General features: G+C 40.7%; 1 protein-coding gene across 3 annotated transcripts in view; it reads right to left on the bottom strand.

The window, feature by feature from the left end:
* Positions 1–26,374, bottom strand: part of Opcml (opioid binding protein/cell adhesion molecule-like) — a 1,124,064-nt gene that overhangs the window by 106,475 nt on the left and 991,215 nt on the right. For all 3 annotated transcript variants that reach the window (NM_001440069.1, NM_001440070.1, NM_053848.3), the window contains 1 exon segment: positions 13,038–13,163. In NM_001440069.1, coding sequence (NP_001426998.1) covers positions 13,038–13,163 — 126 coding nt within the window.

Raw genomic sequence — 26,374 nt, 5'->3', positions numbered from 1 at the left:
GTGATACGGCCACATTGACTTTGCTCCAACTGTTGCGAAGTGCCTGAATAGGAAATCCAACTGAAAAGACAGCGGAAGCAAGCACTCTTAGTGCAAAGAGAAAGAGGAAGGTGAGCTACAAGAAAGAATGAGGTAGCAGTTGAGGTGCACTGTGACCCAGGATAAAACTCCAGGTGTCTTGCTGCGTGAAGTTCCAGAGCTTCTTGTGGCCCCATGATGCTCTGCAGGAAAGGCTCATTCCTCATTAGCAGCACAAGCAATATACCTACTGCTGGTAAGGGAGAGAAACCCTTTCACCGAAGATGTAATTACTGTATCCGGCTCTGATTGTGTAGGGACAAATAAGCCCAGGCTCGGTGGAGCACGGAGAGCACAGTGGAGAACTGGGATGAGAGGAGTTATGATTGCTATGCTGTGAGGGGCAAAGGTGAGCTGAGCAAAGTGTGAGTGTGTGTGTGTGTGTGTATGTGTGTGTGTGTGTGTGTGTGTGAAAGAGAGAGAGGTGGGGGATGGTACTGCTGGTTACATCCATTACTTAACCTAGCCTTTTCTTAGGAAGCAAAATCATCCAGAGTATCATTAAATCCAAACTATTTCTGGCACTCCCTGGGGTTTACTCTCAACAATAAGTTATTCTGGAATAAAAAAAAAGAGAGAGAGAGATGAAGAAAAAGAAAAGGAAGAGGTGGTGGTTAGACAAAGAAAAGGCAGAGAAGACTTCTCAGACTGCCTGCACTGACTACTGAGCTGTCCCAGGTGTCTTGTTCTCAGGCTACCCCAGGGACTTGCAGGGAAAGGCTTGGGAGGGGTTCCGATGCCTGTGTGTTAGATGAGAGATCTGACTCCCTCATCTCTTCCCTCAACCCCAGTTCTTGTTAGTGTGTGAGTCAATCACAGCCTCTGGCTGTGAAGCCCACATTCAAAGTGACAATCAACCGGTATTGCTTAATGAGATCAGTTTCCCCTGATCCCATTTACCTCCAGTGGAGGATGCCTCTCCCAGGTTGGAACATTCATAAGAATGGAGAGCCTACTCCAATTAAAATGCTCCAAACAGTACCTCCCTTCTTCCCTTTCCCTCTCTGGATCTCATACTAAGAGAGGCAGCTAATTAACCATGCTCACTGCTTTTAAACTGTGAAGGAAGGAACTTACCCCACTGCTACCATTTCTAGAGTCATTTCTCAAGCTCCAGCAATGTGGGAACACACAGTTAGCACTGTGGGAAGTCCATGATAGCAGGTGCTATGAGGGGGAAGACAGGGAGAAATGGAGCTTCGGAGAATATGGAAGGTCAAAATGTTGGTGTCACAGAGACAAATCTATTCTATGGGGTGCAAAGATCACTTCCCCAACTTACCAATATTGAACTAAATGCGTCAAGTCATCCAATTCTTATTTCCTTTTTGAAAAATTAATACGTTTTCCAGAAGGACCTGAATAGAATAACACCTTCTAGACCATAGAGCGTTCTGATCTAGAAAGCTAGATCAGAGTAAGTTTTAGTGTTGAATGAAGGTGCAATAAATATTGCCTCCATGAGATGACCATCTGCTACAGAATTTTCAGTGACAGGCAGAACCAAGAATGTTGATAGGGAAAGACGGAAAGAACTCATTTTAGAGAAAACACCATTTCTACAACCTTGTCAATAAACCCTGAAATGCTCCCACCCACCCTCTTGGTGTTTTGGCTAAGAATGACCTCTATAGGCCATTTAGTTGAATGCTTAGTTACCAAGGAGTGGAATCCTTTCGTCAGATTAGAAGAATTCGGATGGGTTGGCTAGTTGAAGATAGTATCAGGCCCAATCTCATTGTCTCTCTGACTGTGGGTCAGAATGTAGCTCTCAGCTACTGTTCATGTGCCTGTCTACACGCTGCCTTGCTCCCTGCTATGATGATAATGTACTTAACTTCTGAAACTGTAAGCCAGTCTCCAATTAAATGTTTTATTTTATAGGAATTGCCTTGGTCATGGCATCTCTTTACAGCAGTAGAACTGAGGCTAAGGCAGCCCCACAACCTTTCCTCTGCACATCAGAAGCCTTATCATCCCAACCATCTTTGAACGTAGAACCTGGCCTAGACATGTCACCATTGTGCCTCCCTTTCCTTTGTCCCTGACATAATATAAGGTGAATATTAGACCATATGCATAAAGTTAATCAATAGGAATTCTTTGACTACATTTGAAATGTAAGGTTTTATGCTTATATTTGGTACTAAGAACATCACACATGTACCAGCTCATATAGTCTACTGAATCTCGAGTGGCCAAGGCACAGGGAAGGAAGAAAGGAAGCATCTAGTCCAAGTGGGGTATATCACCACTAGGAAATGTCAGTTTATCAGCAATTCAGTTAATCAAGACTTACTATCGCTCTTTATGAGGTTTGCCCAGAGCACTGAATGAAGAGGACAAACCCTCTTAGTGTTTAAGCCTCTAAGTGCTATGTCATCCATGCACTCTGTTCATGCGGAGCATGCTAATAAAGCATGCTGCACTCAGCTATATTGAGTTGGTAGGGAAGGATGCCTGTTGAATATCCCGTAACTCAGTGTCAGAGCTGGGGTGTGTGTGTGTGTGTGTGTGTGTGTGTGTGTGTGTGTGCGCGCGCGCGCGCGTGCCTGCCTGCCTGCCTGCCTGTTCAAATCTAACTGAGTCGGTGAGGTAGATACAGGCCTCTTAACAAGCTACCTGGAACTTCTAATGAAGCCTTCCTTAACCATGATAGGGACACTGATCTTAAAAAGCAATCAGTTACTTCAGCCTATATCTACTCTACCTCTTTCACATGTGGTTCTAACCACATCTCCACTGGGAGATGAGGCTTACTGGTCTCCGTCTTCCACTCTCCTTTTATGTTTAGAACAAGAACTATGTTCTCCTCACCTCTGATACACACTGACCCACTGCAGGGAGAATTTAATTATAGTAAATTCGTATTTGGTTATAAATAGTAGATACCCAGTTTAAAACACCTTAACCAAGAAAGGGTGAGTCCTAGAAACTGGACCATAGGGAGGGAGAGGTTTATAGGAAGAAATACAAATGGTTATAAAAAAATAAATAGCACAGAAAGCCAGTGGTCAAATTTAAAGCCAGGGGTCTTCTCAAAGATTCTCGGGGATGCTCAAGCTAGAAGGAAGAAGGCAGAAGGAAAGGAATAATACTGAGATTCCCTCAACATCTGGCTAAGAGAAGGTGCTCAGTGTGTAAATTAAAACGCATTATCTCCAGGGGTAGCTGTAGTGTGTTGGTGAGGAGCGAGACTGCTTATTATTTTCTATTGAAGCCCACAATTTCAGTTCAGCAGCAAAAGTCACTGTGGACCCACTGCCGAGGCCAATTAGATCTACAGGACTTGTAAAGCTGGTCTCAATTTTATCAGTGTCCGACTGATTTCAATAGCATAGAGAAGGTTTTACAGCAGACAGCAGGCGACACTGGGTGCCTTTCTAATTCCAATTTTTACACTTACCATGATACATGTTAATTTCTATTCTCATATTACAATCTAAAAGTATTTGGAATAGATACTATCAGATTCCATTCTCCTTGCCTCCGTAAAGGAAAAGTATTATTACTAATTCTTTCTGGTTTATAGGTGGAGGAATAGAGGCAAAGCTACGGTCAATTGCCATCAGAGGATGAGTAGATGATAATTAGATGTTTCTAGATAAATCTAGATACAAAATCACATTATTTCCAAGCTTTCTTGAGGTTTATGATGATTTTAGGATGTCTTCAAAATACTAAGCAAAACCCTTAAGTACCTTTGTGCACTATGTTGTCTCTCTGGTTTTGTCTAAGAGAGAATTATTTCTTGCAGATCCAGCTCCCTCTTCCAACTTGAACATGGTGTTTCTTGTCTGGAGGGTGTCTACCCATGGAGCTAACACGTGTTCATATCACTAGCTTTTCCCTAATGGACTTCTATTTATCTTCAAATGTCACCTAAATGTTACCTTCTTGGGGGAAAACTGCCCTGCACTGGGTCATGTTTTCCTGTGTCCCATTCACACCAGTTGTCACACACTGACATGGTAGGTGCTGAGTTACTTGATCACTGGGAATCTCTTCCCTAGATGGTCAGCTTTTTAATTCAGGCGGGACTCACTTCCACCTTATACCCTGCTTGTTGTGTGTGTGAGGAAAAGCAGATATCGTGAATGAAGCCAATGAGTGAGGTAATGAATGAATAAGAAATAAAGACGGAGAAAGCTTGACAGCAAACAGCAGCAACATTGCCAACTCCAATTTTACAGGGAATTAGTTGAGGGTTTCACTTGGTGTGGTACATGTTAAAATCCATTTTTATATTTATCCTCTAAAGAGCCTGATGAAGAGGCTAAACATCACTCCGGTGCAAGCTGAATTTCTAGCTGCTCCATTTCTGACACGCATAGTTTCTCAGCTCAGAGTGGGAAACATAAATAAAAATACTGACTACATATCCAGTGATACACCTCGAGCCACCAAGATTGCTCGCTCCAAGAGGAATCACTTCACTGGGGACTTTAGAAAGGGAAGCCTGGGAAATTACCATCTGTTCTTTAGCGCAGATTCCTCCTCACTAGAGAGGCAGAATGTGGGTTATCCACAAGGAGCTATCTGCCCATGCTTCCCGGCCATTAGGGTTAGTGTTGAACTATGGAAACTGGGTCAGGGACAGCAGGTAGGTAGTGGCATGGGCTGACTGCATCTGTCTGCCAGAATAGCTTACTCTGCCCTCCCCGCTACCCAGGCACCAGATCTTCAGCCTCCCATGGAGGAGATTCTCAGGAATTTATGACTCAATCAACTCACCCAAAAGGAGCATAAATGGGATTAGTTTTAATATTGTTAAGTTGCAAAAATACAGGCATATGTGCATGCCAAAGCGAAATGTACGCAAGCAAAGGGGGGGAACATATGGGCACCCATATGGTGAAAAGCACATTGCTAGACCTTCATACACTTCTCATTTACAACAAGAACCAAAGTTAGCGAACATAAATTTGCTTTGCAAAAATGTGAGAGGAACAGCTTGTTTGCCCATAACTGTTCCACTGAGCAAGATATGTATAACCTTGATTTCTCATCTCAGACACCTCTTTCTCACACTCCAGGGATTAATTAGGCTCTAAACATGACTCCAGATTAGAAACAAAGATCCCGGCCGCCTTGCAGAAAGACAAAGGAGCAGTGGTAAGGACGGATGATGCAGCAGGTCAGCTAATAGGCGATTCCTATCAGTGGCTGGGACTTGGACGTGGGGTGGCTTAGAAGAGAAACAAGGCTGGGAGTTCTCAGGGGGGTTATTTTAATTGAAGCAGAGGAGTAACAGAGACCACCAACAGACAACCGCACGGCTTTGACTTTCATTAGGAGACTGTGCTTTTGTTAGAACAACATGATGTGGAGTTAGAAACACAGTTAGGCTGCGGAAAGGGATGTGGAGGAAGGGAGAAAAAGGCAAGAGTACAGATGATACTCAAAGTTAGTGGGCACCCGTGGGTGCCCCTGATAACAAGCAGAAGTTGATTTAAAGTGCACCGTTCCAGTTTGAAGCCATGGGAACCATTTTTTGTGCAGCACAAAGAGGTCCAGATTCAAAACCCGGAAACTAAGTTCCTTTCATAGGTGTACAGTGTAGCCAGCTGGGAATCACACGCCATGCTTTTTTATCTTTGCGTCTCTTTCTATACCCATGGAACAGTCAGGGTATTCCTTCTCTGACCTATTTGGAGAACCGTGACAACCTCACGTGGACGTATACATGTGGAAGTATAAAATGCAGACATGTCTATAAGCATTTATAGTGGTAGATTATTAATGGAAACCTATTAGTTTCATTTTACTTACTAATTTTTGTAGTTTTATTTTGATATAAATAGAAGAAGTTGTAAAGATTAGTTCCATACACTTACCACTGACTTTTCTTAATCATGACATTTTATGTTAATTGAATATGAATATTGATTACATGTACATAGACCTATGTGCATAATTTAATGATGGTGGGAAACTTACATGGTTTTTTTTATGTTTTACATAGTTATTTACATGTGTTTGAAGACTTTATTATGCATTTAGATTCATACAACTCTTGAGGCAATGAAGATGTGACAGGTTCCATACCAAGGCAGTGCCATACTGTTGTCCTCTTCTTTGTCTGCCCCTACTCTTGTTAGTCACTGCTCTGTTTTTTCTGTCATTACACTTTTTCAGTTTTAAGGATTTTATGAGAGTGGGATAATACAGTGTATGACCTGTTCCTACTAAACATCATGCCAAGATTTTATCCTTTCATTCTTTCTAAATTGTCAAGTGAACGAATAAGAGTTTCTTCTTCTTTCTTTGTCTGTGCAGTATTCCATGGTGTGAAAACACCTTAGTTTAGATATCCACCCAATGAAAGAAGAAATTTGGCTTCTTTCCAAATTTGTCTATTATAATAAAGCATCTGTATAAATTTCCAGTTTACAGGTAGAGAACAGAAACACTGACTTAATTAATGACTCAAGAATAAAGGGGCTGGGAAATAAAATTAGTAGCACTTTTCTCTCAGGACTGCTGGGACATTAAATAAATTAAATACAAGACTGGTACTGATGCAGTGGTTATACAGCTAGATAGGGATGAGCAATCTTGGAGGTCATTGGACCCCCTCCATCCTGGTTGACTTTGGACTCTACCCTCTGTTTTCTTGAAAATACCCAAATGGGAAACACCTGCTTTGTCCATCTTTAAGATTTGAAATAGCTTCGTTGAGGCTCAGTGTAGGAAAAATACGTCCTTCTTGTCAAAAGAATTTAACCTGAGTTCTACTTCTCCCAAGTGGAGACATGACATTCTGGCCTGCCCTAAAGATTAGAACATTACATAGTATTGTCTATTCTCTCAGATATTACTGTAGCTGAGCCTGTCAATCATCTGACCCTAAGTCTACACCATCTGTAAAGGTGATTTACCTAGCAACATGCTAGGGAGGTAGGAGCAGTAATTATCCCTTTTTGAGACAATGCATGTACCCTTCCCCACCCCACAACCACTGATGTCGTTGCTTACAGACCTTCTGCCAGGCAGTAATGTTAATAGGTCTGCCCACTTCTCAGAGTTCTGGCTCAAAAGGGATAATGTTTGTTTTTTCCTCTTTCTTTTTCCAACACTGTCCAAAAGACAAAGCATGCATTTCCTGACATTCCAGGCTTTCTCATTATTTCCCTGAAGCCTCTCCACCTCCCCTTTGGAACACGATTGCTTGCTGATGACTATTACTGAGTCTGCCTTCTCTCAGGGACCTTTATTCCAAAGGTATGTTTGTTCTTCTTCCTCCTATCCATCTCCCTCTTCCTAGCAGCCATGGTTTACAATTTGCCTGGCTGTCATTATTCTTTCAAATTAATAAATGATCCTGGAACTTTGTTCTGAATCCATTTTTTAAACTCTATTGTTAACAAGAATATAAAACCATATAAGGAAATTCCATTTTCCTAGTAACACAGTGAACTCCTAACAAGAAGATGCCATATATATATATTCCACAGTCCATGGTCTACAGTGGTGGATACTTGCCATTCATTTTTTTTTAAATCTCACCCCAAACATTATCTGATGAATTTGAGATACATTGGTCCATCCTACAGTGCAAGAAATGGGGATAAGGGGGATGGGTAAAGGGATGTTTCTCATTGATAAGAGCTAAACTCTCAAGCTCAAGTGCAAAACACTGAAGCCTACATATATCCAATGAGATAATGTACTATCTGAAAGGGATGTGTACCTACAAATATGGCCACCCCACACATTTTGCGTGGTAAGGAATTGGTAAGTTGTTTAAGACTTTCTCCCTATGAATTATTAAGCAGCAAATAAAAGACTATGGGTGAAACAGGCCTAAGTCTGTATACTTCCCAGCTCAGTATTAAGTAGAGAAAACAGAAGATAAAATCACCAAACGAATGAGAACCATGGATGTTGGTTTTGCTAGCACAAGCTCTACCACTATCACAGAAACCATGAATCTAGCAATGCCATGTGTTGAAACAATACCAAATCCTACTTGTTCCTCAGGACCATCAGAATACCTCATCTCCACAGAAACCATGTATCTAGTAATGCCATGTGTTAAAATAATACCAAATCCTACTTGTTCCTCAGGACCATCAGAATACCTCACCTCCACAGAAACTATGTATCTAGCAATGCTATGTGTTAAAACAATACCAAATCCTACTTGTTCCTCAGGACCATCAGACTGCCTCATGTCCTCCAGGAGAGCAGAGGGTCCCCTACTAGTTCTATACTCAGGATCAATTCATTGGGTCACATAGATTTTTTCATTGTGACAAATTAGAAGCAAACAATCCGAAGAAAGGTGGCAGCTAGAAAGTAGGCACACTGACTTCAGGGAGAATTGTCAACTAAACCTGTGATTGGGGCTAAAACAAAAGGAGAATGAGAGAAACAACAGACAGCAGACAGACGGATTTGCATTATTTAAAGGCTATATTCCTAGTTACCGTAGTCCCCGCGTGCCCAGGTATAAACAACTGAAATGTGAAGAGCTATACTACCAAGGCGAGGCTAACTGGTATCCACCTGACTGAAGAATCAGAAGAGAATTCTGCATTTTAAAACGGGGCTTCCATTAAAATGACTCAAGTCAATGCATAAAGAAGTCAGCTTCAGTTACCTAGAAAATTCTACAAAAATAATTCATCCACTCCTCCCTGAGGTATTACCCTGTATGAGTAGATTGTGTGAGCGACTCACTCACAGGTGAATGGCTGTCATCTTAAAATCTCAGTGGAGGGAGACAGAAGAGAAGACTTTATTATGTTCGCCAAACATCTGGCCTTCCCAAGTATGTCATTAGACACTGGGCCAGGTGTGAGGCATCAGAGTGGATTGCTGTGGTATCACAAGAGGGAAAGAAACTGAGCTCTCTGTAGAATAGCAGTCTATCTATCCTGCGTCTGCTCCCATCCCTGTATCTTTGTATTCACATCACCCTTGCACACAGAAGAGCTATCCCCCTGCTTCTGCTGATCCCAATCACTCTTCTCCTCCTTTGCAGGAAGGAATCAGAAAATAATTCCTGAAACCCAGCTCGTTCACAGCATGCTGCAAGCACACTGGCCGCTTGCCCAGCCACTTTGCTTGCCTGTTTTGGAACATGACTACCCTATTCTGTGGAAGTCAAATCTTTGAGGGAGAAACCCATGAATTATTTTCTTAGCCCTGCGCTGCAGATCACCTTTCATTGGATCTACATTTGCAAAGCTCATTGGGCAAGTGTCTTATTCTCTATCACATCCATATGAATATATTTTTATTAGGAAGTCATTATCTTCTACTTAGAACATTAAGAGTTACTTTTTATATATCAAGATATGCAGTCATAGGCTCGGTGGTTTATGTCTACTTTGCAAACCCAAATGTACATCCCCAGAAAGCTTTTCCTGGAGTGGTCACAGCACATGATCCAGTAGAGTCCAGCCTCCTGGGAAGTACGGTTGGTATCCTGTCTTCTGGAATGCTGTCTCTTGGGATCCTGGTGTAATTTTAATGCAGGAGAGGGAACGGGTCTGGAGGAATTCAGCTCTTTACTCAGGTTTGAAATTAGAGAAGCTGTGAGTCTTTGGGGCCACATCTGGCACCTTGTGGATTCCTCAACCCTCGCAGCTCCTTTTGGAATGCGGACTTATGTAAGTAGAGTTGTCGGTTCTCATGAGAAAATGATTGGGAATTCCACAGTTGCTACAGAGGAATTCCCAGGAATATGGAAGTCTGAAGGATACTTGCATCAAGGGAACTAGATGATACTATTCAAGGCCTCCTCCTCCCATCCCACTTCCAGACCATTTTAAACAAACATTTACCAGGACAGCTGTGCCTGAAACCATCCATTGTTCGATTATCCTTTTACGAAATAATCCCATTGCTTTACTTTGAAGTTTATGGTTTTTGTTTGGTTAGTTTTTTTTCTATCTTTTTCTCATTCTTTTTTTTCAATTTTAGAGATTTCTTGTAGTTTTGGACATTACATGCTAGCATTGTTAGTCTTCTATGTGATAATTGATGTACACATTCACTTATTTTTTACCTTTTCCCATGATTTCTAAGAACTGGCTGCATGTACTCAGTCCCATTTTATGACTTTGGGCTTCAAATTCAGAGCCTTGGACATATTAGCCACATCCATGTTCTACTACTAATATACACCCTCGATTAGACTTGCATATTAAAACCTAAGCATGAATATTATTCTTAGTCCTTAATCATCTCTTCATTGAAATATTTTTTCTAAATGGTTTACTTAGGCCAATTACATAAGTCCATAATTTAAGACATATATTTCAGAAACTGCATTAGTCTTTGGGGAAAAGAGCTGTTCAGTGAATTAATCCTCATGTGTAACACCATTGGAAAGTAAAAAGAAATGGGATTGTAACCTTTATTTTGTACTCCTCCATTCTCAAACAACACTTTGTTCTTCCCTCAGTATGCCGTTTGGTGCTCACAGGTACTGGCTGTTTCTCTAAAGCTTCAGAACAACTCCCTAACTTCAAGTAGAGATCAACATTTTTTTTTTTCAAACAGAGAAGACAGTGGGTCCATGCTTCGGATGCAAATTTCAAACTTGCAAACTCTCCAGATGTTTTAAAACTTCAGAGACAATGCCTTGAGTTGAACTGTTTAAATGCCATTGCAAGCAGATAAGCAAAGACAATGGTAGCCATGAAAGCTGGTGAACCAACGGCCTGGAAACAAAGCCTTGCTCACAGTGGAGCGCAGTCCTGGAGACGAAAGGCGCACAGGCAACATTTAAATTTAGAATTTGCTGGGGTTTTTTTCTCTGACACTGAATTGCAACTATTAAACTATATAAAAGGTTGGGAGATGAATGAACCTCTCTCTCTCTCTCATTTTTTTTAAAGGGGGAAGGAACTCTTACCAGTATACCATTAGAAAGAATTGCTTCAAAACACTTACACAAAGTCAAAATGCCTTTTACAACATTTCCAGGCTTAGAGTTATATAGTTGGGATCAAATAAGTATATTCTTGGATTTAAAGCATTTATAAATACATCCAACTTTACAAAATGCATAGAAATTGGTCTCCTGGTTAGACATATTCTTGTCGATCACATAAAGCGTAAATTCTCTCTAGTGTTAGACAAAAGTCACCCGGGGCTCTTACCTTTAGGGACCCGCACTCTGGTTGCACTTACATCAAAGCTGAGCTCTGCAATGCCCACTGGGTGTGTGTTTTAATGCTTTTGTTGGTGTTATAATATGAAAATTTGAGGTTTCAATATCTGGAGTCTTTATACGAAATGTTGAGCAGATTTATTAGCATTATCTTTCTTTAGAAAAAGTGAGGGGTGGAAAAAATTTTCTTACTTTGTGTGGAAGAAAACAGCTTAGGCAATGCTTCCCACTAACAAAGCATCTCTTTTTTGGAGTTCCTGATATGACTGATGTCCTGAATTAGGAGAAGGCATCGGAACATTATTCCTTATATTCTGGATACTTCAAATTTTGTTAGAATCTTATTTACACTCAGGATTTACTTTTAGTGTAAAGTTATACTTATTTTGACTTCTGAGGCCAACTTTCTCACCAATGCTTGATATTCTCAGTCTATTGAGTTTTGATCTTTCTGGTAGTTCTACCATAGTGGTATCTCATGGTGCTACCATAATGGTGTTATCTCATGCTCTCCCATAGTAGGTACCCAGGGCTCTCCCATAGTAGTATCCCATGGCTCTCCCATAGTGGTATCTCATGGCTCTACCACAGTGATATCTCATTTTGGTTTGATTGTTATTTCTATGACAGTGATGTGGGACAGATTTTCATGTCCTTTGTTTACTGTTCATGCATCAGTTTTGATCATTTTTAGGTAGGCTGCTATGATCATGTGTTAGAAATTATCATATACAGTTGTTACTATTACCTTGTCAGAAATCAGTACATTTTTTCCAAAGAGTTTTAAAAACTGATTTCTATTTTTTTAATTGATTTCATGTATTTCTAATCAACTTGAAGTTTTGATGAAATTGGGCTCTTTATAAAGGCAATCAGGTAAAACAAACAAATAAACAAGAAGTGGTTAATTACTATGATCCCTATAGGATTTGGCTAATCTTATAAAAAGGGGAAGTTTGCATAACTCACACATATGGAGAATGCTACTGAGGATGAAGGCAGAGGTCTAAGAGACACATTTACAAACTAAGGCATATCCATGATTGATAGAGAAAAGGGGAGGGAGGAATGAACTAGATCCTCCATTACAGCTAAGGAAAGGAGCCAACCTGGCCATGATTTGACCTTTGACACACAGCCTTCAGCAGTGGGAAGGAATACATTTCTATTTAAGTCATGAAGGTTTTTATACTTACCTAGGACAGCCCTGGGAAACTCAAGGAAGTCTGCTGTGTTTTCTTTCCTTCTCAGAGAGGGAATTTTGTATTATGGAGATCTCTGACTTTTCTCAAGGTTACTAAAATTTACTTGCTTGCTTTCTCTTAGATGTACATTAGTTTTACATTACACACAGGCATATGTGTATTTTCCTAGTCACTGGTTTCACGTTCGGGTTTTCTAATGCCTGAGGGAGCACTTGTTTCTTGTATATTCTCAAGAATCAATCACAGTTTCTGGAAACAGTATAATATATCAGATGGCTCTGTGCCCATTCTTGAAAGTTCAAGTTGGAGCAAGTTTTATTTCCAAGGAGATAAGGACCTATGTCCTTTAGATTTCCTTCATACTAAGTTAGAGTTAGTGGTAACTGATGTTTTAATAACAATTACTGAGCACCCAGCAAGGTCATGCTCAGTGCAGTACCCCACTCTACTCCCCCTCTCCCCCTCAGGGTGAACTCTGTGTTCAGAGCCAACAGGTATGGTCCTGAGATGATATATTGATGCCCTCACATACAATGTTATTTTCTGGTTGCTGATCTCCCTTTAGCATGAAGACCAAGCCAGCCTTTATAATACACTCTCAAAACTTTGCATGGAAAATACTTTACCCTTGACTGACAGGTGTCGCCATGTCACTGTTGGTTCTGGTCTGCCAATTGCGAGACATAACAGGGTCACACTGCTTCCTTCATTCACAGTAATGTCTGAAGAGATGTTCATTATCTGGGGAGGAACTATAAAGAAACACAGGAGAGAACAAAAAAAATCTGAGAATGGTTCTTTGTGCTTAAAAAAAGAGCTATCAGCCTATAAATATAACATATTATATGTTTGTATGATGAACATCATTTTAATCCTTTAGAATGTGTCTAACAGAAAAACACATTGTTGTGCCCTGCTGAGAGAACACACATTCTTGTGTGTATATGGTGGTGGCCTTGGCAGAAGATCTGAAGATCTGGGAATAACCACTTATTTAATTAGAGGCAAAGTCAAAGGTAAAACATAAGGACCTAAGAGAGTCCCTCTTTACCCATAGACTCTTTTCTTCTTTACATAGTTTCCAGTCACATAAATGAAAGTGAGTAATTGGATGTGTATTTCCTACAAACAAGAAAGATATTTCCAAAGCAATTGGCAATCATCACAACCAGAATGTTTCCATTGAGCCAAACAAGGATCCTTCAGACCAAATGTAAATTTTGCTAATTGTTGTTCTTAATTTTTTTGAAAACTTTATACATACATCTCATGTGGTTTTGATCAAACATACCCCATACTCCTCTCTATTTTCTCCCCCTCCTCCCTACCACCTTTCCCTTGTAACTTTATGAGCTCTTCTGCTCTTCTCTATTTAAAAACAAACAAACAAACAACAAACAACCTACTGAGTCTGTTTATTGCTCTCTGTAGATGGGTGTAGGATCATCTACTAGAGCATGGAGTCATTTAGGGGCTACATACTTGAAGCAAACATATTCTCTTCTCTTAGGAGTTATCAATTGTCAATAGCTTCTGAACTAGTGCTGGGAACCTCGGCTAGTTTCAGTTAAGATGTACAAGGATCCTGTTATGCATGGAAAATAGTTTACCTATTAACTTCCTTTGGCTCTTACAATATTTCCACCCTCTCCTTTGTGATGATTTCTGAGCCTTGGGAGATGGGGTTACCATAGAAATATCTCACTTAGAGTTGAGTACTCCATAGCTTTTGTATTCTCTGCATATTAGTCAGTTGTGGGTCTCTGTGTTTAGGGGAATGTTAAACATCTTCTGCTAAAAGAAGTTTCTCTGATAGGTATTGAGAGATCTACTGATCAATGGATATCAAATAATAACTTAGGGATCAGTTTATTACTATGTCCTTTTAGTAGAATAGTAGTATTAGGGTCTTCTCTAGGGCTTATGACATAGCCTTTCATGTCTTCCCCCCTCTAATTAACAAACAGTACAAGGTATGAGTTTGGTCTTGTGAAGTAGACTTTAAATGTAATCAGTAAGTGGTTGGTAGCTTCTGTAAGTTTTGTGCCAGTGAGCATATCTTATTAGGTTGGTTACTGTAGTTCACAGGTTTCACAGCTAGATAAGTGTTGAATTCTGTTCCCTTGATATTGTAAGCACAACCTTCCAGTACTATGACAGTCAGCCAGTAGAAAGGAAACTTTTAGGTAGGTCAGTAGCAGCCTGATTTCTCCATATTCTATGACCCAGTCTGTGGTATCTTTGGCAATAGGGCTATAACATGCAGTTCTAGAGGATAACCAAGAACAACAGCAATAGCTTGGAGTGTTTTTATGTGAGGAGAAGTCTATGACCCCAGTGAACAACAACTCAAAAAGAGGTAACTTATAACAGATCATTGGCTTTTTATTTGGAAGCATATGGTATCTGGGAGCGGCATTGTCCCACCATTATGGGACTAACTCCATTTCAACTCTTTTCCTATATGTACATGTATGCAGTTTAGAAGACGTCTAGAGTAGTAGGACTCTGTATAGCATTTTCAAAGATTTCTTTCGTATTAATTATCCCTCCCCATGCTCCTCTAACCTGCTTTCCTTTCTTCATCCCATTTAACCCCTTTGTTTCATTATTACCATTTCACCTTCATCCTGAAACTTTCTATTGATTTCTTGACTATTAGTAGTATTCTCATTGAGACCAACAAGTCAAGCATTAAAATTCTCCATTGCTATTGTCATCTTAATATTGTATGGCTATCCCTTGGTTCTTGTTGGAGTTATGACAAATAAACATAATTGTAAATTTTAAATTTCATTAAGTTAAAATACAATGAATGGACAAAACCTACCAAGCATTATCGCTCAGAAACCCCATGAAACATGAGGGATTGGTGTGCCCCTTCTTCACCATGTGGTAGATCTGGAGCTATGGATCACTGCCATTGCCCGGCAGAGTGAAATAGTTGCACAGCAAATAACACTAGCTTAGGAAAGACCTCAGATCAAAATTTGGATCCAGACTTCTACAGCATGAGAAATAATATTGGAAAATTTCAAAGAGAACCTAGTAAGCCAGGACTTATCTGTGGTATGAAGGGGAATTAATTTTCGTGTTACGCTATCCCATCAGTTAGAGGCAGGGTTCTGGAGTTCAATTTCTCACCTACTGTATGATCTTAATCAGTAATTTACTTTCATGCATTTGAACTCTGGTGCCTCACCTGTGAACTGGTAGGTGCTTCGTTGCCTGATTTTAAGTGCTGTCTTAGCAGAGTGGCTGAAGTAAAGTAAGTACGCAGGAAGTATTGGTTGCTATGGCAGCAACAAAAACGCTGTTGCTGATTACTGCTCAAGCAATAATAACATTGCAAGATTCTTTCCATCTCTTGGAGTAGAGGATGTCCATGGATCTTCGGCACTTCAGGGTACAATGTCACCCTTTAGTTTACTGATTATTTTCATCAACCTTCTGGCCTTAATTATCAACTTCACTAAAAGCTCAGGATAGGAAAATATATACAGTCCACATCAACTTCTATCATCATTTTCTCCTTGGGTTTCTAATCAATTCGCAATAGACATCTACAATGGACTCTCTCCTGGAACTTTGCAGGTGGTCATTTTGCATGTCTAAGTCCATCTAATCTAGCTTTTTCCATCACGTAGCCAGCATGACCTCTCGAGGTAATGATGGAATTAGTCTGTTCCTCTACTGACTCTTTCAGTCCCAGGTAGAGCAATCAAGTTCCTCTGTGTATGTGGAGCCTCTGCCGTCGGACTATAGCCCGTCAACTATAGAAACTGTCAAGTACACCACACACCGCAGACCTTCATGCCCTTGGATTGCATCATACAGATGCCCATGCTCTTGGATTGTGTCAGGGTCTTGGGGTACCTGGAAGACTTTTCTATTTCTCCTTCTTTCTCATCCCTTTCCTTTACAGGCTTGGCTTATCTTTAGAAAACCACTCAAAATGCCACCTTCCTTCTGCTGCCCCTCCTTATGTGTCCCCCAATACTAAAGCCATCCTTACTGTGCCATTTCATCCAAGCCAGGCTCAGGAAGATGACAAAGCCAGCTGTTTTGCAGCTAGAACATCACCCTGTCTCTTTCCCTGGGGACTAAATGCATGAGGGATTTCTGCATCCTGGACTTAGAGGCTGTTAAGAACATGCACTGAGTTCCTCTCTGAGAGGAGGATTCAGAAAACAGGCTGAACAGAATTCCAAACCTCAGGATAAAAGCTTTCAGATTCCTTCCCATTCCCCCTTCCCTACCCCAGTCATCAGAATCAAAAGAGAGAGAAGAGGCACCACGCCTATAGTCCTGTTGATTTATTTGTATTGCCACTTTAATTATGAATTATTAACTATCAAAGGAGCAGCTGATTCACTGGTCAATTCTAAACCACCCAATTCCTTGGCAGATGAGAATTCAGCCTGATGCTCAACCCTGATAACCCTGATAAGCCTGCAGTTTCACAGTGCTGAGACCTCACAGGTGAGACTTTTCAAGGAGAAGTCATAAGTAACCAGCAGAAGGTTTGAGCTCTTAAGGGAATCCACATTAGCAAATAAATAAAAATTGCTTAGCTTATAAATCTGCCATATCAGGGGTTATTTCTACTTTAGGAATTGCCCTGAAATTTCAGTGCACATATTTTACCAAAATACACACTGGGAAAAAATAGTGTACTTTCCACCTGTACGGCATACTCGGGAGAAAATGGTTCTGCCTGTTTTCCGGTAATTTTTTTTAGCTTGTTAAAAAAAATAGGTCTGAGCATAGAAATATCAATACATGTTTCCTCATTCCTATCAAGCAACAACTTCTGTGCAGTCTCAAAATATTTGTAATATACTATGTCCTTTAGCTAGAAATGCTTGGCCATTTTAAGGCCTCTTTATGAAGACCCCACAGTCTCTCTGGAAGGAATATAGACACAGTCTACAAAAACATGGCTGTGACTTATTAAGTCACTCAATATCTATGATACCTTGGGATGGAACTCCCAAAACAGCATCCATTGTAGAGGTGGGATTTTCACTCCTGTGGTCTTTCCTGTGCTAGTTTGAAGGGTTTAGGAAAAATGGTGCTAGGATGATTGGGTAGCAGCTTAGTATGACCTCCACAGTTCCCAGGTAGATACCAGGTCAATATCACTCATTAGAAACAAGCTTCTTAGAGTGGAGGTCCAAGGCAAACCAGACAGTTCCACTCTGCCAGGCAGCGCTATCTGTCATTCCTGGTAAATAAAAAGGAGTCTGTCATTTTCTCAAAGGAAGAGTGATAAACTCTGACACAGCGTGTAGATCATCAATAAGACAGAAGTGAAGTGATTTGGAAGGAACAAAGTCCCTTTGGGTCACAGTTATGAAACACTTGGTAGACAACATCAGTATCTCTATCTGTTCAAAGTGTTTTGCACGTTATTGGTCTCGTGGCCTCCTAAAAATTATAAAATAGTGATTAAAATGAAGAGCTGAGGCATAGAGAGTGTTCATTAAAGTATCTCAGGTCATATAGGTTTATGCTGTTTTCTTTTGGTTTAATATCGTTATTTCTCCAAATATAATATGTCCATAAACCCTTGCTCTTTAGCTTTCTTGGCTTTGCCCCTTTCTCCAGGCCCCAGCCCTCAAAGCACTTTCCACAGTGAACCACTTCTGCATCGAAACACCTCCAGCTCATTGGCAAGTCATTGGCAGCTTGAGTACGTCTTAGCCATCCTTGCTCCTCCAAGCCCATTTCTGTTGCTTGCCCACTGAACTGTTCAGTATCTCTAATGCAATTTTTACTCTGAATTGATCTTAGTAATATCATGAAGTTCTATCCTTGCTTCTGTGTTAACTTCTGAAGATAATAAAAATGTCACTTGGGAATACTTTCAAATGCTTCTTTACATTTGGAGAACTGATCTATGTTCAATGACAATAACAATCTGCCACAAATGAGTCTTAATATTCAGCTAGTATTGATAAATAATGAAACAAAACACAAAGAAATAAATGACAATCTTAATTTGAAATGCCCAGACTGCACATAGTAAATGGCAGGGCAGTGAACTTGTAACTTGAGGATTTCAAACAATATATTTTCAAGTCCTACGATAGATGTTTTTGGTTTTCCCTGCTGGTGGACCAGGACTCCCCCCCCCCCAGTGACAATGAGAGTTATGGCTTTAATGTGAAATTTTTCCTATAAGCACATGTGTTTGAACATTTGGTCTTAGGCTAATGGTGTTGTCTAAGGTGACATAACCTTTGGGACATAAATCCTGGTAGGCTGATGGAGTTCATTAAGGCAGGTCTTGTGGCTTGTACTGCATCCCTAATTTTAGTGTTATGACTCTTCTTTCTGTCCGTTGCCATGGACCAAGTGATCCTGCTTACTTTTTCTTTCTCTTCATGATGAATTATACCTTTCAGGTAATTCAAACCTTTTGACATTCTGATAAAGATGTTGTTATCTACAAAATTTGCACCAAAGAACCATGTAGTCAAGTTACAGATATATCAGTTTAAAAAAAATCTCATGTTTTAAGTGTATTTTTGGTTTCATGTTGGGCTGTACTCACAGAATCCATAGACACATGTGGCCTATTGGATACATGTGCTTGAATGAAAATAAATCCCATGTCCTTTAAATCGCTTCTGCCAATGAAAAGAAAATTGACTAATATGGCAGATGACCACAGGGCATTCACACAGGTTTGCAGGCTGCTCAGTGCATATCTGGAGACACTCTGAGCTATCTATCATTACTATTACTTATCGGCAGACAATGTTTAACAGGCTGCAATCAAATATCCTATGGAACCATTGGATTACTGAGGGTTTTTGAGTTCCATGCTACCATGAGGTATATACCCAACCTCTGTACCTACGTCATAACCACCTGCTTTACTTTAGATACTTCAAATGTCATCTGGAACCTGGTCATTCATCTTCAAACCCACTACCATTGACTTAACTGACAGTTCTCATCTTCTCTGGCTTAAAAGATTACAAAAATTAGTCATGGTCTACTTATTACTACCATAGCCAACAATCTCTGAATGCTCACCAGTTACTGTAATCACTGTGTTTCGATCCAAATCCTATAATATGATACCCAGCTGTGCTGCCCAGCAGACACAGTGTGGAGTTCTTCACAGGATTTGTTTGCTCAGCATCACTCAGTCTGTCCGCAGTCTCACTGACAGCTTCCTTGTCTCTGACTACTGAGCGCTACTCTCATTCTGTGCTTTTCTCCACACTTCCCTCTGGCTGAAAATGCAGTCATGTGTTTGTGCTCCAGAGCCAGTCATCCTCCAACCCCTGCCTAAGACCGTAATCCTTTAATGAGGCCAAGTTTCTCTCCAAGTTCTACCAAGGCATTCTTTAGCATCCTGATTACATTTGCAACTGAACTCAGTCTCATGGCCAGGGTCTCTTATATCTCTCCTTGTGACGCTGTTATACAATGTAATGCTTGATATATACTCTAACCCCCTTAGAATTAACACATAGATGTAGACTTTTCCAAGTTGAGGATTTTTTTTTTTTATTAACTTGAGTATTTCTTATATACATTTCAAGTGTTATTCCCTTTTCCGGTTTCCGGGCAAACATCCCCCTCCCCCCTCCCCTTCCTTATGGGTGTTCCCCTCCCAACCCTCCCCCCATTGCCGCCCTCCCCCCATAGTCTAGTTCACTGGGGGTTCAGTCTTAGCAGGACCCAGGGCTTCCCCTTCCACTGGTGCTCTTACTAGGATATTCATTGCTACCTATGGGGTCAGAGTCCAGGGTCAGTCCATGTATAGTATTTAGGTAGTGGCTTAGTCCCTGGAAGCTCTGGTTGCTTGACATTGTTGTACTTTTGGGGTCTCGAGCCCCTTCAAGCTCTTCCAGTTCTTTCTCTGATTCCTTCAACGGGGGACCTATTCTCAGTTCAGTGGTTTGCTGCTGGCATTCGCCTCTGTATTTGCTGTATTCTGGCTGTGTCTCTCAGGAGCGATATACATCCGGCTCCTGTCGGTCTGCACTTCTTTGCTTCATCCATCTTGTCTAATTGGGTGGCTGTATATGTATGGGCCACATGTGGGGCAGGCTCTGAATGGGTGTTCCTTCAGTCTCTGTTTTAATCTTTGCCTCTCCCTTCCCTGCCAAGGGTATTCTTTTTCCTCATTTAAAGAAGCATTCACATTTTGATCATCCGTCTTGAGTTTCGTTTGTTCTAGGGATCTAGGGTAATTCAAGCATTTGGGCTAAAAGCCACTTATCAATGAGTGCATACCATGTATGTCTTTCTGTGATTGGGTTAGCTCACTCAGGATGATATTTTCCAGTTCCAACCATTTGCCTACGAATTTCATAAACTCGCTGTTTTTGATAGCTGAGTAATATTGCATTGTGTAGATGTACCACATTTTCTGTATCCATTCCTCTGTTGAAGGGCATCTGGGTTCTTTCCATTTTCTGGCTATTATAAATAAGGCTGCGATGAACATAGTGGAGCACATGTCTCTTTTATATGTTGAGGCATCTTTTGGGTATATGCCCAAGAGAGGTATAGCTGGATCCTCAGGCAGTTCAATGTCCAATTTTCTGAGGAACCTCCAGACTGATTTCCAGAATGGTTTTACCAGTCTGCAATCCCACCAACAATGGAGGAGTGTTCCTCTTTCTCCGCATCCTCGCCAGCATCTGCTGTCACCTGAGTTTTTGATCTTAGCCATTCTCACTGGTGTGAGGTGAAATCTCAGGGTTGTTTTGATTTGCATTTCCCTTATGACTAAAGATGTTGAACATTTCTTTAGGTGTTTCTCAGCCATTCGGCATTCCTCAGCTGTGAATTCTTTGTTTAGCTCTGAACCCCATTTTTTAATAGGGTTATTTGTTTCCCTGCGGTCTAACTTCTTGAGTTCTCTGTATATTTTGGATATAAGGCCTCTATCTGTTGTAGGATTGGTAAAGATCTTTTCCCAATCTGTTGGTTGCCGTTTTGTCCTAACCACCGTGTCCTTTTCCTTACAGAAGCTTTGCAGTTTTATGAGATCCCATTTGTCGATTCTTGATCTTAGAGCATAAGCCATTGGTGTTTTGTTCAGGAAATTTTTTCCAGTGCCCATGTGTTCCAGATGCTTCCCTAGTTTTTCTTCTATTAGTTTGAGTGTGTCTGGTTTGATGTGGAGGTCCTTGATCCACTTGGACTTAAGCTTTGTACAGGGTGATAAGGATGGATCGATCTGCATTCTTCTACATGTTGCCCTCCAGTTGAACCAGCACCATTTGCTGAAAATGCTATCTTTTTTCCATTGGATGGTTTTGGCTCCTTTGTCAAAAATCAAGTGACCATAGGTGTGTGGGTTCATTTCTGGGTCTTCTATTCTATTCCATTGGTCTATCTGTCCGTCTCTGTACCAATACCATGCAGTTTTTATCACTATTGCTCTGTAATACTGCTTGAGTTCAGGGATAGTGATTCCCCCTGAAGTCCTTTTATTGTTGAGGATAGCTTTAGCTATCCTGGGTTTTTTGTTATTCCAGATGAATTTGCAAATTGTTCTGTCTAACTCTTTGAAGAATTGGATTGGTATTTTGATGGGGATTGCATTGAATCTGTAGATTGCTTTTGGTAAAATGGCCATTTTTACTATATTAATCCTGCCAATCCATGAGCATGGGAGATCTTTCCATCTTCTGAGGTCTTCTTCAATTTCCTTCCTCAGTGTCTTGAAGTTCTTATTGTACAGATCTTTTACTTGCTTGGTTAAAGTCACACCGAGGTACTTTATATTATTTGGGTCTATTATGAAGGGTGTCGTTTCTCTAATTTCTTTCTCAGCTTGTTTCTCTTTTGTGTAGAGGAAGGCTACTGATTTATTTGAGTTAATTTTATACCCAGCCACTTTGCTGAAGTTGTTTATCAGCTTTAGTAGTTCTCTGGTGGAACTTTTGGGATCACTTAAATATACTATCATGTCATCTGCAAATAGTGATATTTTGACTTCTTCTTTTCCGATCTGTATCCCCTTGATCTCCTTTTGTTGTCTGATTGCTCTGGCTAGAACTTCAAGAACTATATTGAATAAGTAGGGAGAGAGTGGGCAGCCTTGTCTAGTCCCTGATTTTAGTGGGATTGCTTCAAGTTTCTCTCCATTTAGTTTAATGTTAGCAACTGGTTTGCTGTATATGGCTTTTACTATGTTTAGGTATGGGCCTTGAATTCCTATTCTTTCCAGGACTTTTATCATGAAGGGGTGTTGAATTTTGTCAAATGCTTTCTCAGCATCTAATGAAATGATCATGTGGTTCTGTTCTTTCAGTTTGTTTATATAATGGATCACGTTGATGGTTTTCCTTATATTAAACCATCCCTGCATGCCTGGGATGAAGCCTACTTGATCATGGTGGATGATTGTTTTGATGTGCTCTTGGATTCGGTTTGCCAGAATTTTATTGAGTATTTTTGCGTCGATATTCATAAGGGAAATTGGTCTGAAGTTCTCTTTCTTTGTTGTGTCTTTGTGTGGTTTAGGTATAAGAGTAATTGTGGCTTCGTAGAAGGAATTCGGTAGTGCTCCATCTGTTTCAATTTTGTGGAATAGTTTGGATAATATTGGTATGAGGTCTTCTATGAAGGTTTGATAGAATTCTGCACTAAACCCGTCTGGACCTGGGCTCTTTTTGGTTGGGAGACCTTTAATGACTGCTTCTATTTCCTTAGGAGTTATGGGGTTGTTTAACTGGTTTATCTGTTCCTGATTTAACTTCGATACGTGGTATCTGTCTAGGAAATTGTCCATTTCCTGAAGATTTTCAAGTTTTGTTGAATATAGGTTTTTATAGTAAGATCTGATGATTTTTTGAATTTCCTCTGAATCTGTTGTTATGTCTCCCTTTTCATTTCTGATTTTGTTAATTTGGACGCACTCTCTGTGTCCTCTCGTTAGTCTGGCTAAGGGTTTATCTATCTTGTTGATTTTCTCAAAGAACCAACTTTTGGTTCTGTTGATTCTTTCTATGGTCCTTTTTGTTTCTACTTGGTTGATTTCAGCTCTGAGTTTGATTATTTCCTGCCTTCTACTCCTCCTGGGTATATTTGCTTCTTTTTGTTCTAGAGCTTTTAGGTGTGCTGTCAAGCTGCTGACATATGCTCTTTCCTGTTTCTTTCTGCAGGCACTCAGCGCTATGAGTTTTCCTCTTAGCACAGCTTTCATTGTGTCCCATAAGTTTGGGTATGTTGTATCTTCATTTTCATTAAATTCTAAAAAGTTTTTAATTTCTTTCTTTATTTCTTCCTTGACCAGGTTATCATTGAGTAGAGCATTGTTCAATTTCCATGTATATGTGGGCATTCTTCCCTTATTGTTATTGAAGACCAGTTTTAGGCCGTGGTGGTCCGATAGCACGCATGGGATTATTTCTATCTTTCTGTACCTGTTGAGGCCCGTTTTTTGACCAATTATATGGTCAATTTTGGAGAAAGTACCATGAGGAGCTGAGAAGAAGGTATATCCTTTTGCTTTAGGATAGAATGTTCTATAAATATCCGTTAAGTCCATTTGGCTCATGACTTCTCTTAGTCTGTCGACATCACTGTTTAATTTCTGTTTCCATGATCTGTCCATTGATGAGAGTGGGGTGTTGAAATCTCCCACTATTATTGTGTGAGGTGCAATGTGTGTTTTGAGCTTTAGTAAGGTTTCTTTTACGTATGTAGGTGCCCTTGTATTTGGGGCATAGATATTTAGGATTGAGACTTCATCTTGGTGGATTTTTCCTTTGATGAATATGAAGTGTCCTTCCTTATCTTTTTTGATGACTTTTAGTTGGAAATTGATTTTATTTGATATTAGAATGGCTACTCCAGCTTGCTTCTTCTGACCATTTGCTTGGAAAGTTGTTTTCCAGCCTTTCACTCTGAGGTAGTGTCTGTCTTTGTCTCTGAGGTGTGTTTCCTGTAGGCAGCAGAATGCAGGGTCCTCGTTGCGTATCCAGTTTGTTAATCTATGTCTTTTTATTGGGGAGTTGAGGCCATTGATATTGAGAGATATTAAGGAATAGTGATTATTGCTTCCCGTTATATTCATATTTGGATGTGAGGTTATGTTTGTGTGCTTTCATTCTCTTTGTTTTGTTGCCAAGACAATTAGTTTCTTGCTTCTTCTAGGGTATAGCTTGCCTCCTTATGTTGGGCTTTACCATTTATTATCCTTTGTAGTGCTGGATTTGTAGAAAGATATTGTGTAAATTTGGTTTTGTCATGGAATATCTTGGTTTCTCCATCAATGTTAATTGAGAGTTTTGCTGGATACAGTAACCTGGGCTGGCATTTGTGTTCCCTTAGGGTCTGTATGACATCAGTCCAGGATCTTCTGGCCTTCATAGTTTCTGGCGAGAAGTCTGGTGTGATTCTGATAGGTCTCCCTTTATATGTTACTTGCTTTTAATATTCTTTCTTTATTTTGTGCGTTTGGTGTTTTGACAATTATGTGACGGGAGGTGTTTCTTTTCTGGTCCAATCTATTTGGAGTTCTGTAGGCTTCTTGTATGTCTATGGGTATCTCTTTTTTTAGGTTAGGGAAGTTTTCTTCTATGATTTTGTTGAAGATATTTACTGGTCCTTTGAGCTGGGAGTCTTCACTCTCTTCTATGCCTATTATCCTTAGGTTTGATCTTCTCATTGAGTCCTGGATTTCCTGTATGTTTTGGACCAGTAGCTTTTTCCGCTTTACATTATCTTTGACAGTTGAGTCAATGATTTCTATGGAATCTTCTGCTCCTGAGATTCTCTCTTCCATCTCTTGTATTCTGTTGGTGAAGCTTGTATCTACAGCTCCTTGTCTCTTCTTTTGGTTTTCTATATCCAGGGTTGTTTCCATGTGTTCTTTCTTGATTGCTTCTATTTCCATTTTTAATTCCTTCAACTGTTTGATTGTGTTTTCCTGGAATTCTTTCATGGATTTTTGTGTCTCCTCTCTATGGGCTTCTACTTGTTTATTTATGTTTTCCTGGAATTCTTTCAGGGATTTTTGTGTCTCCTCTCTATGGGTTTCTACTTGTTTATTTATGTTTTCCTGGAATTCTTTCAGGCATTTTTGCGATTCCTCTCTGTAGGCTTCTACTTGTTCTCTAAGGGAGTTCTTCACGTCTTTCTTGAAGTCCTCCAGCATCATGATCAAAAGTGATTTTGAAACTAGATCTTGCTTTTCTGGTGTGTTTGGATATTCCATGTTTGTTTTGATGGGAGAATTGGGCTCCGATCGTGCCATGTAGTCTTGGTTTCTGTTGCTTGGGTTCCTGCGCTTGCCCCTCGCCATCAGATTATCTCTAGTGTTACTTTGTTCTGCTATTTCTGACAGTGGTAGACTGTCCTATAAGCCTGTGTGTCAGGAGTGCTGTAGACCTGTTTTCCTCTCTTTCAGTCAGTTATGGGGACAGAGTGTTCTGCTTTCGGGCGTGTAGTTTTTCCTCTCTACAGGTCTTCAGCTGTTCCTGTGGGCCTGTGTCTTGAGTTCACCAGACAGCTTTCTTGCAGCAGAAAAGTTGGTCTTACCTGTGGTCCCGAGGCTCAAGTTCGCTCGTGGGGTGCTGCCCACGGGCTCTCTGCAGCAGCAGCAACCAGGAAGACCTGTGCCGCCCCTTCCGGGAGCTTCAGTGCACCAGGGTTCCAGATGGTCTTTGGCTTTTTCCTCTGGCGTCCGAGATGTGTGTGCAGAGAGCAGTCTCTTCTGGTTTCCCAGGCTTGTCTGCCTCTCTGAAGGTTCAGCTCTCCCTCCCACGGGATTTGGGTGCAGAGAACTGTTTATCCGGTCTGTTTCCTTCAGGTTCTGGTGATGTCTCAGGCAGGGGTCCTGCCGCTCCTGGGCCCTCCCCCACGGGAGCCCAGAGGCCTTATACAGTTTCCTCTTGGGCCAGGGATGTGGGCAGGGGTGAGCAGTGTTGGTGGTCTCTTCCGCTCTGCAGCTTCAGGAGTGCCCACCTGACCAGGCGGT

The sequence above is a fragment of the Rattus norvegicus genome, chromosome 8, assembly GCF_021556685.1.
Source record: "Rattus norvegicus strain SHRSP/BbbUtx chromosome 8, alternate assembly SHRSP_T2T, whole genome shotgun sequence".
In the NCBI taxonomy this organism is placed as follows: domain Eukaryota; kingdom Metazoa; phylum Chordata; class Mammalia; order Rodentia; family Muridae; genus Rattus; species Rattus norvegicus.
Note: the sequence above shows the minus strand (reverse complement) of the source record. Positions and strands in the feature narration are given on the sequence as shown.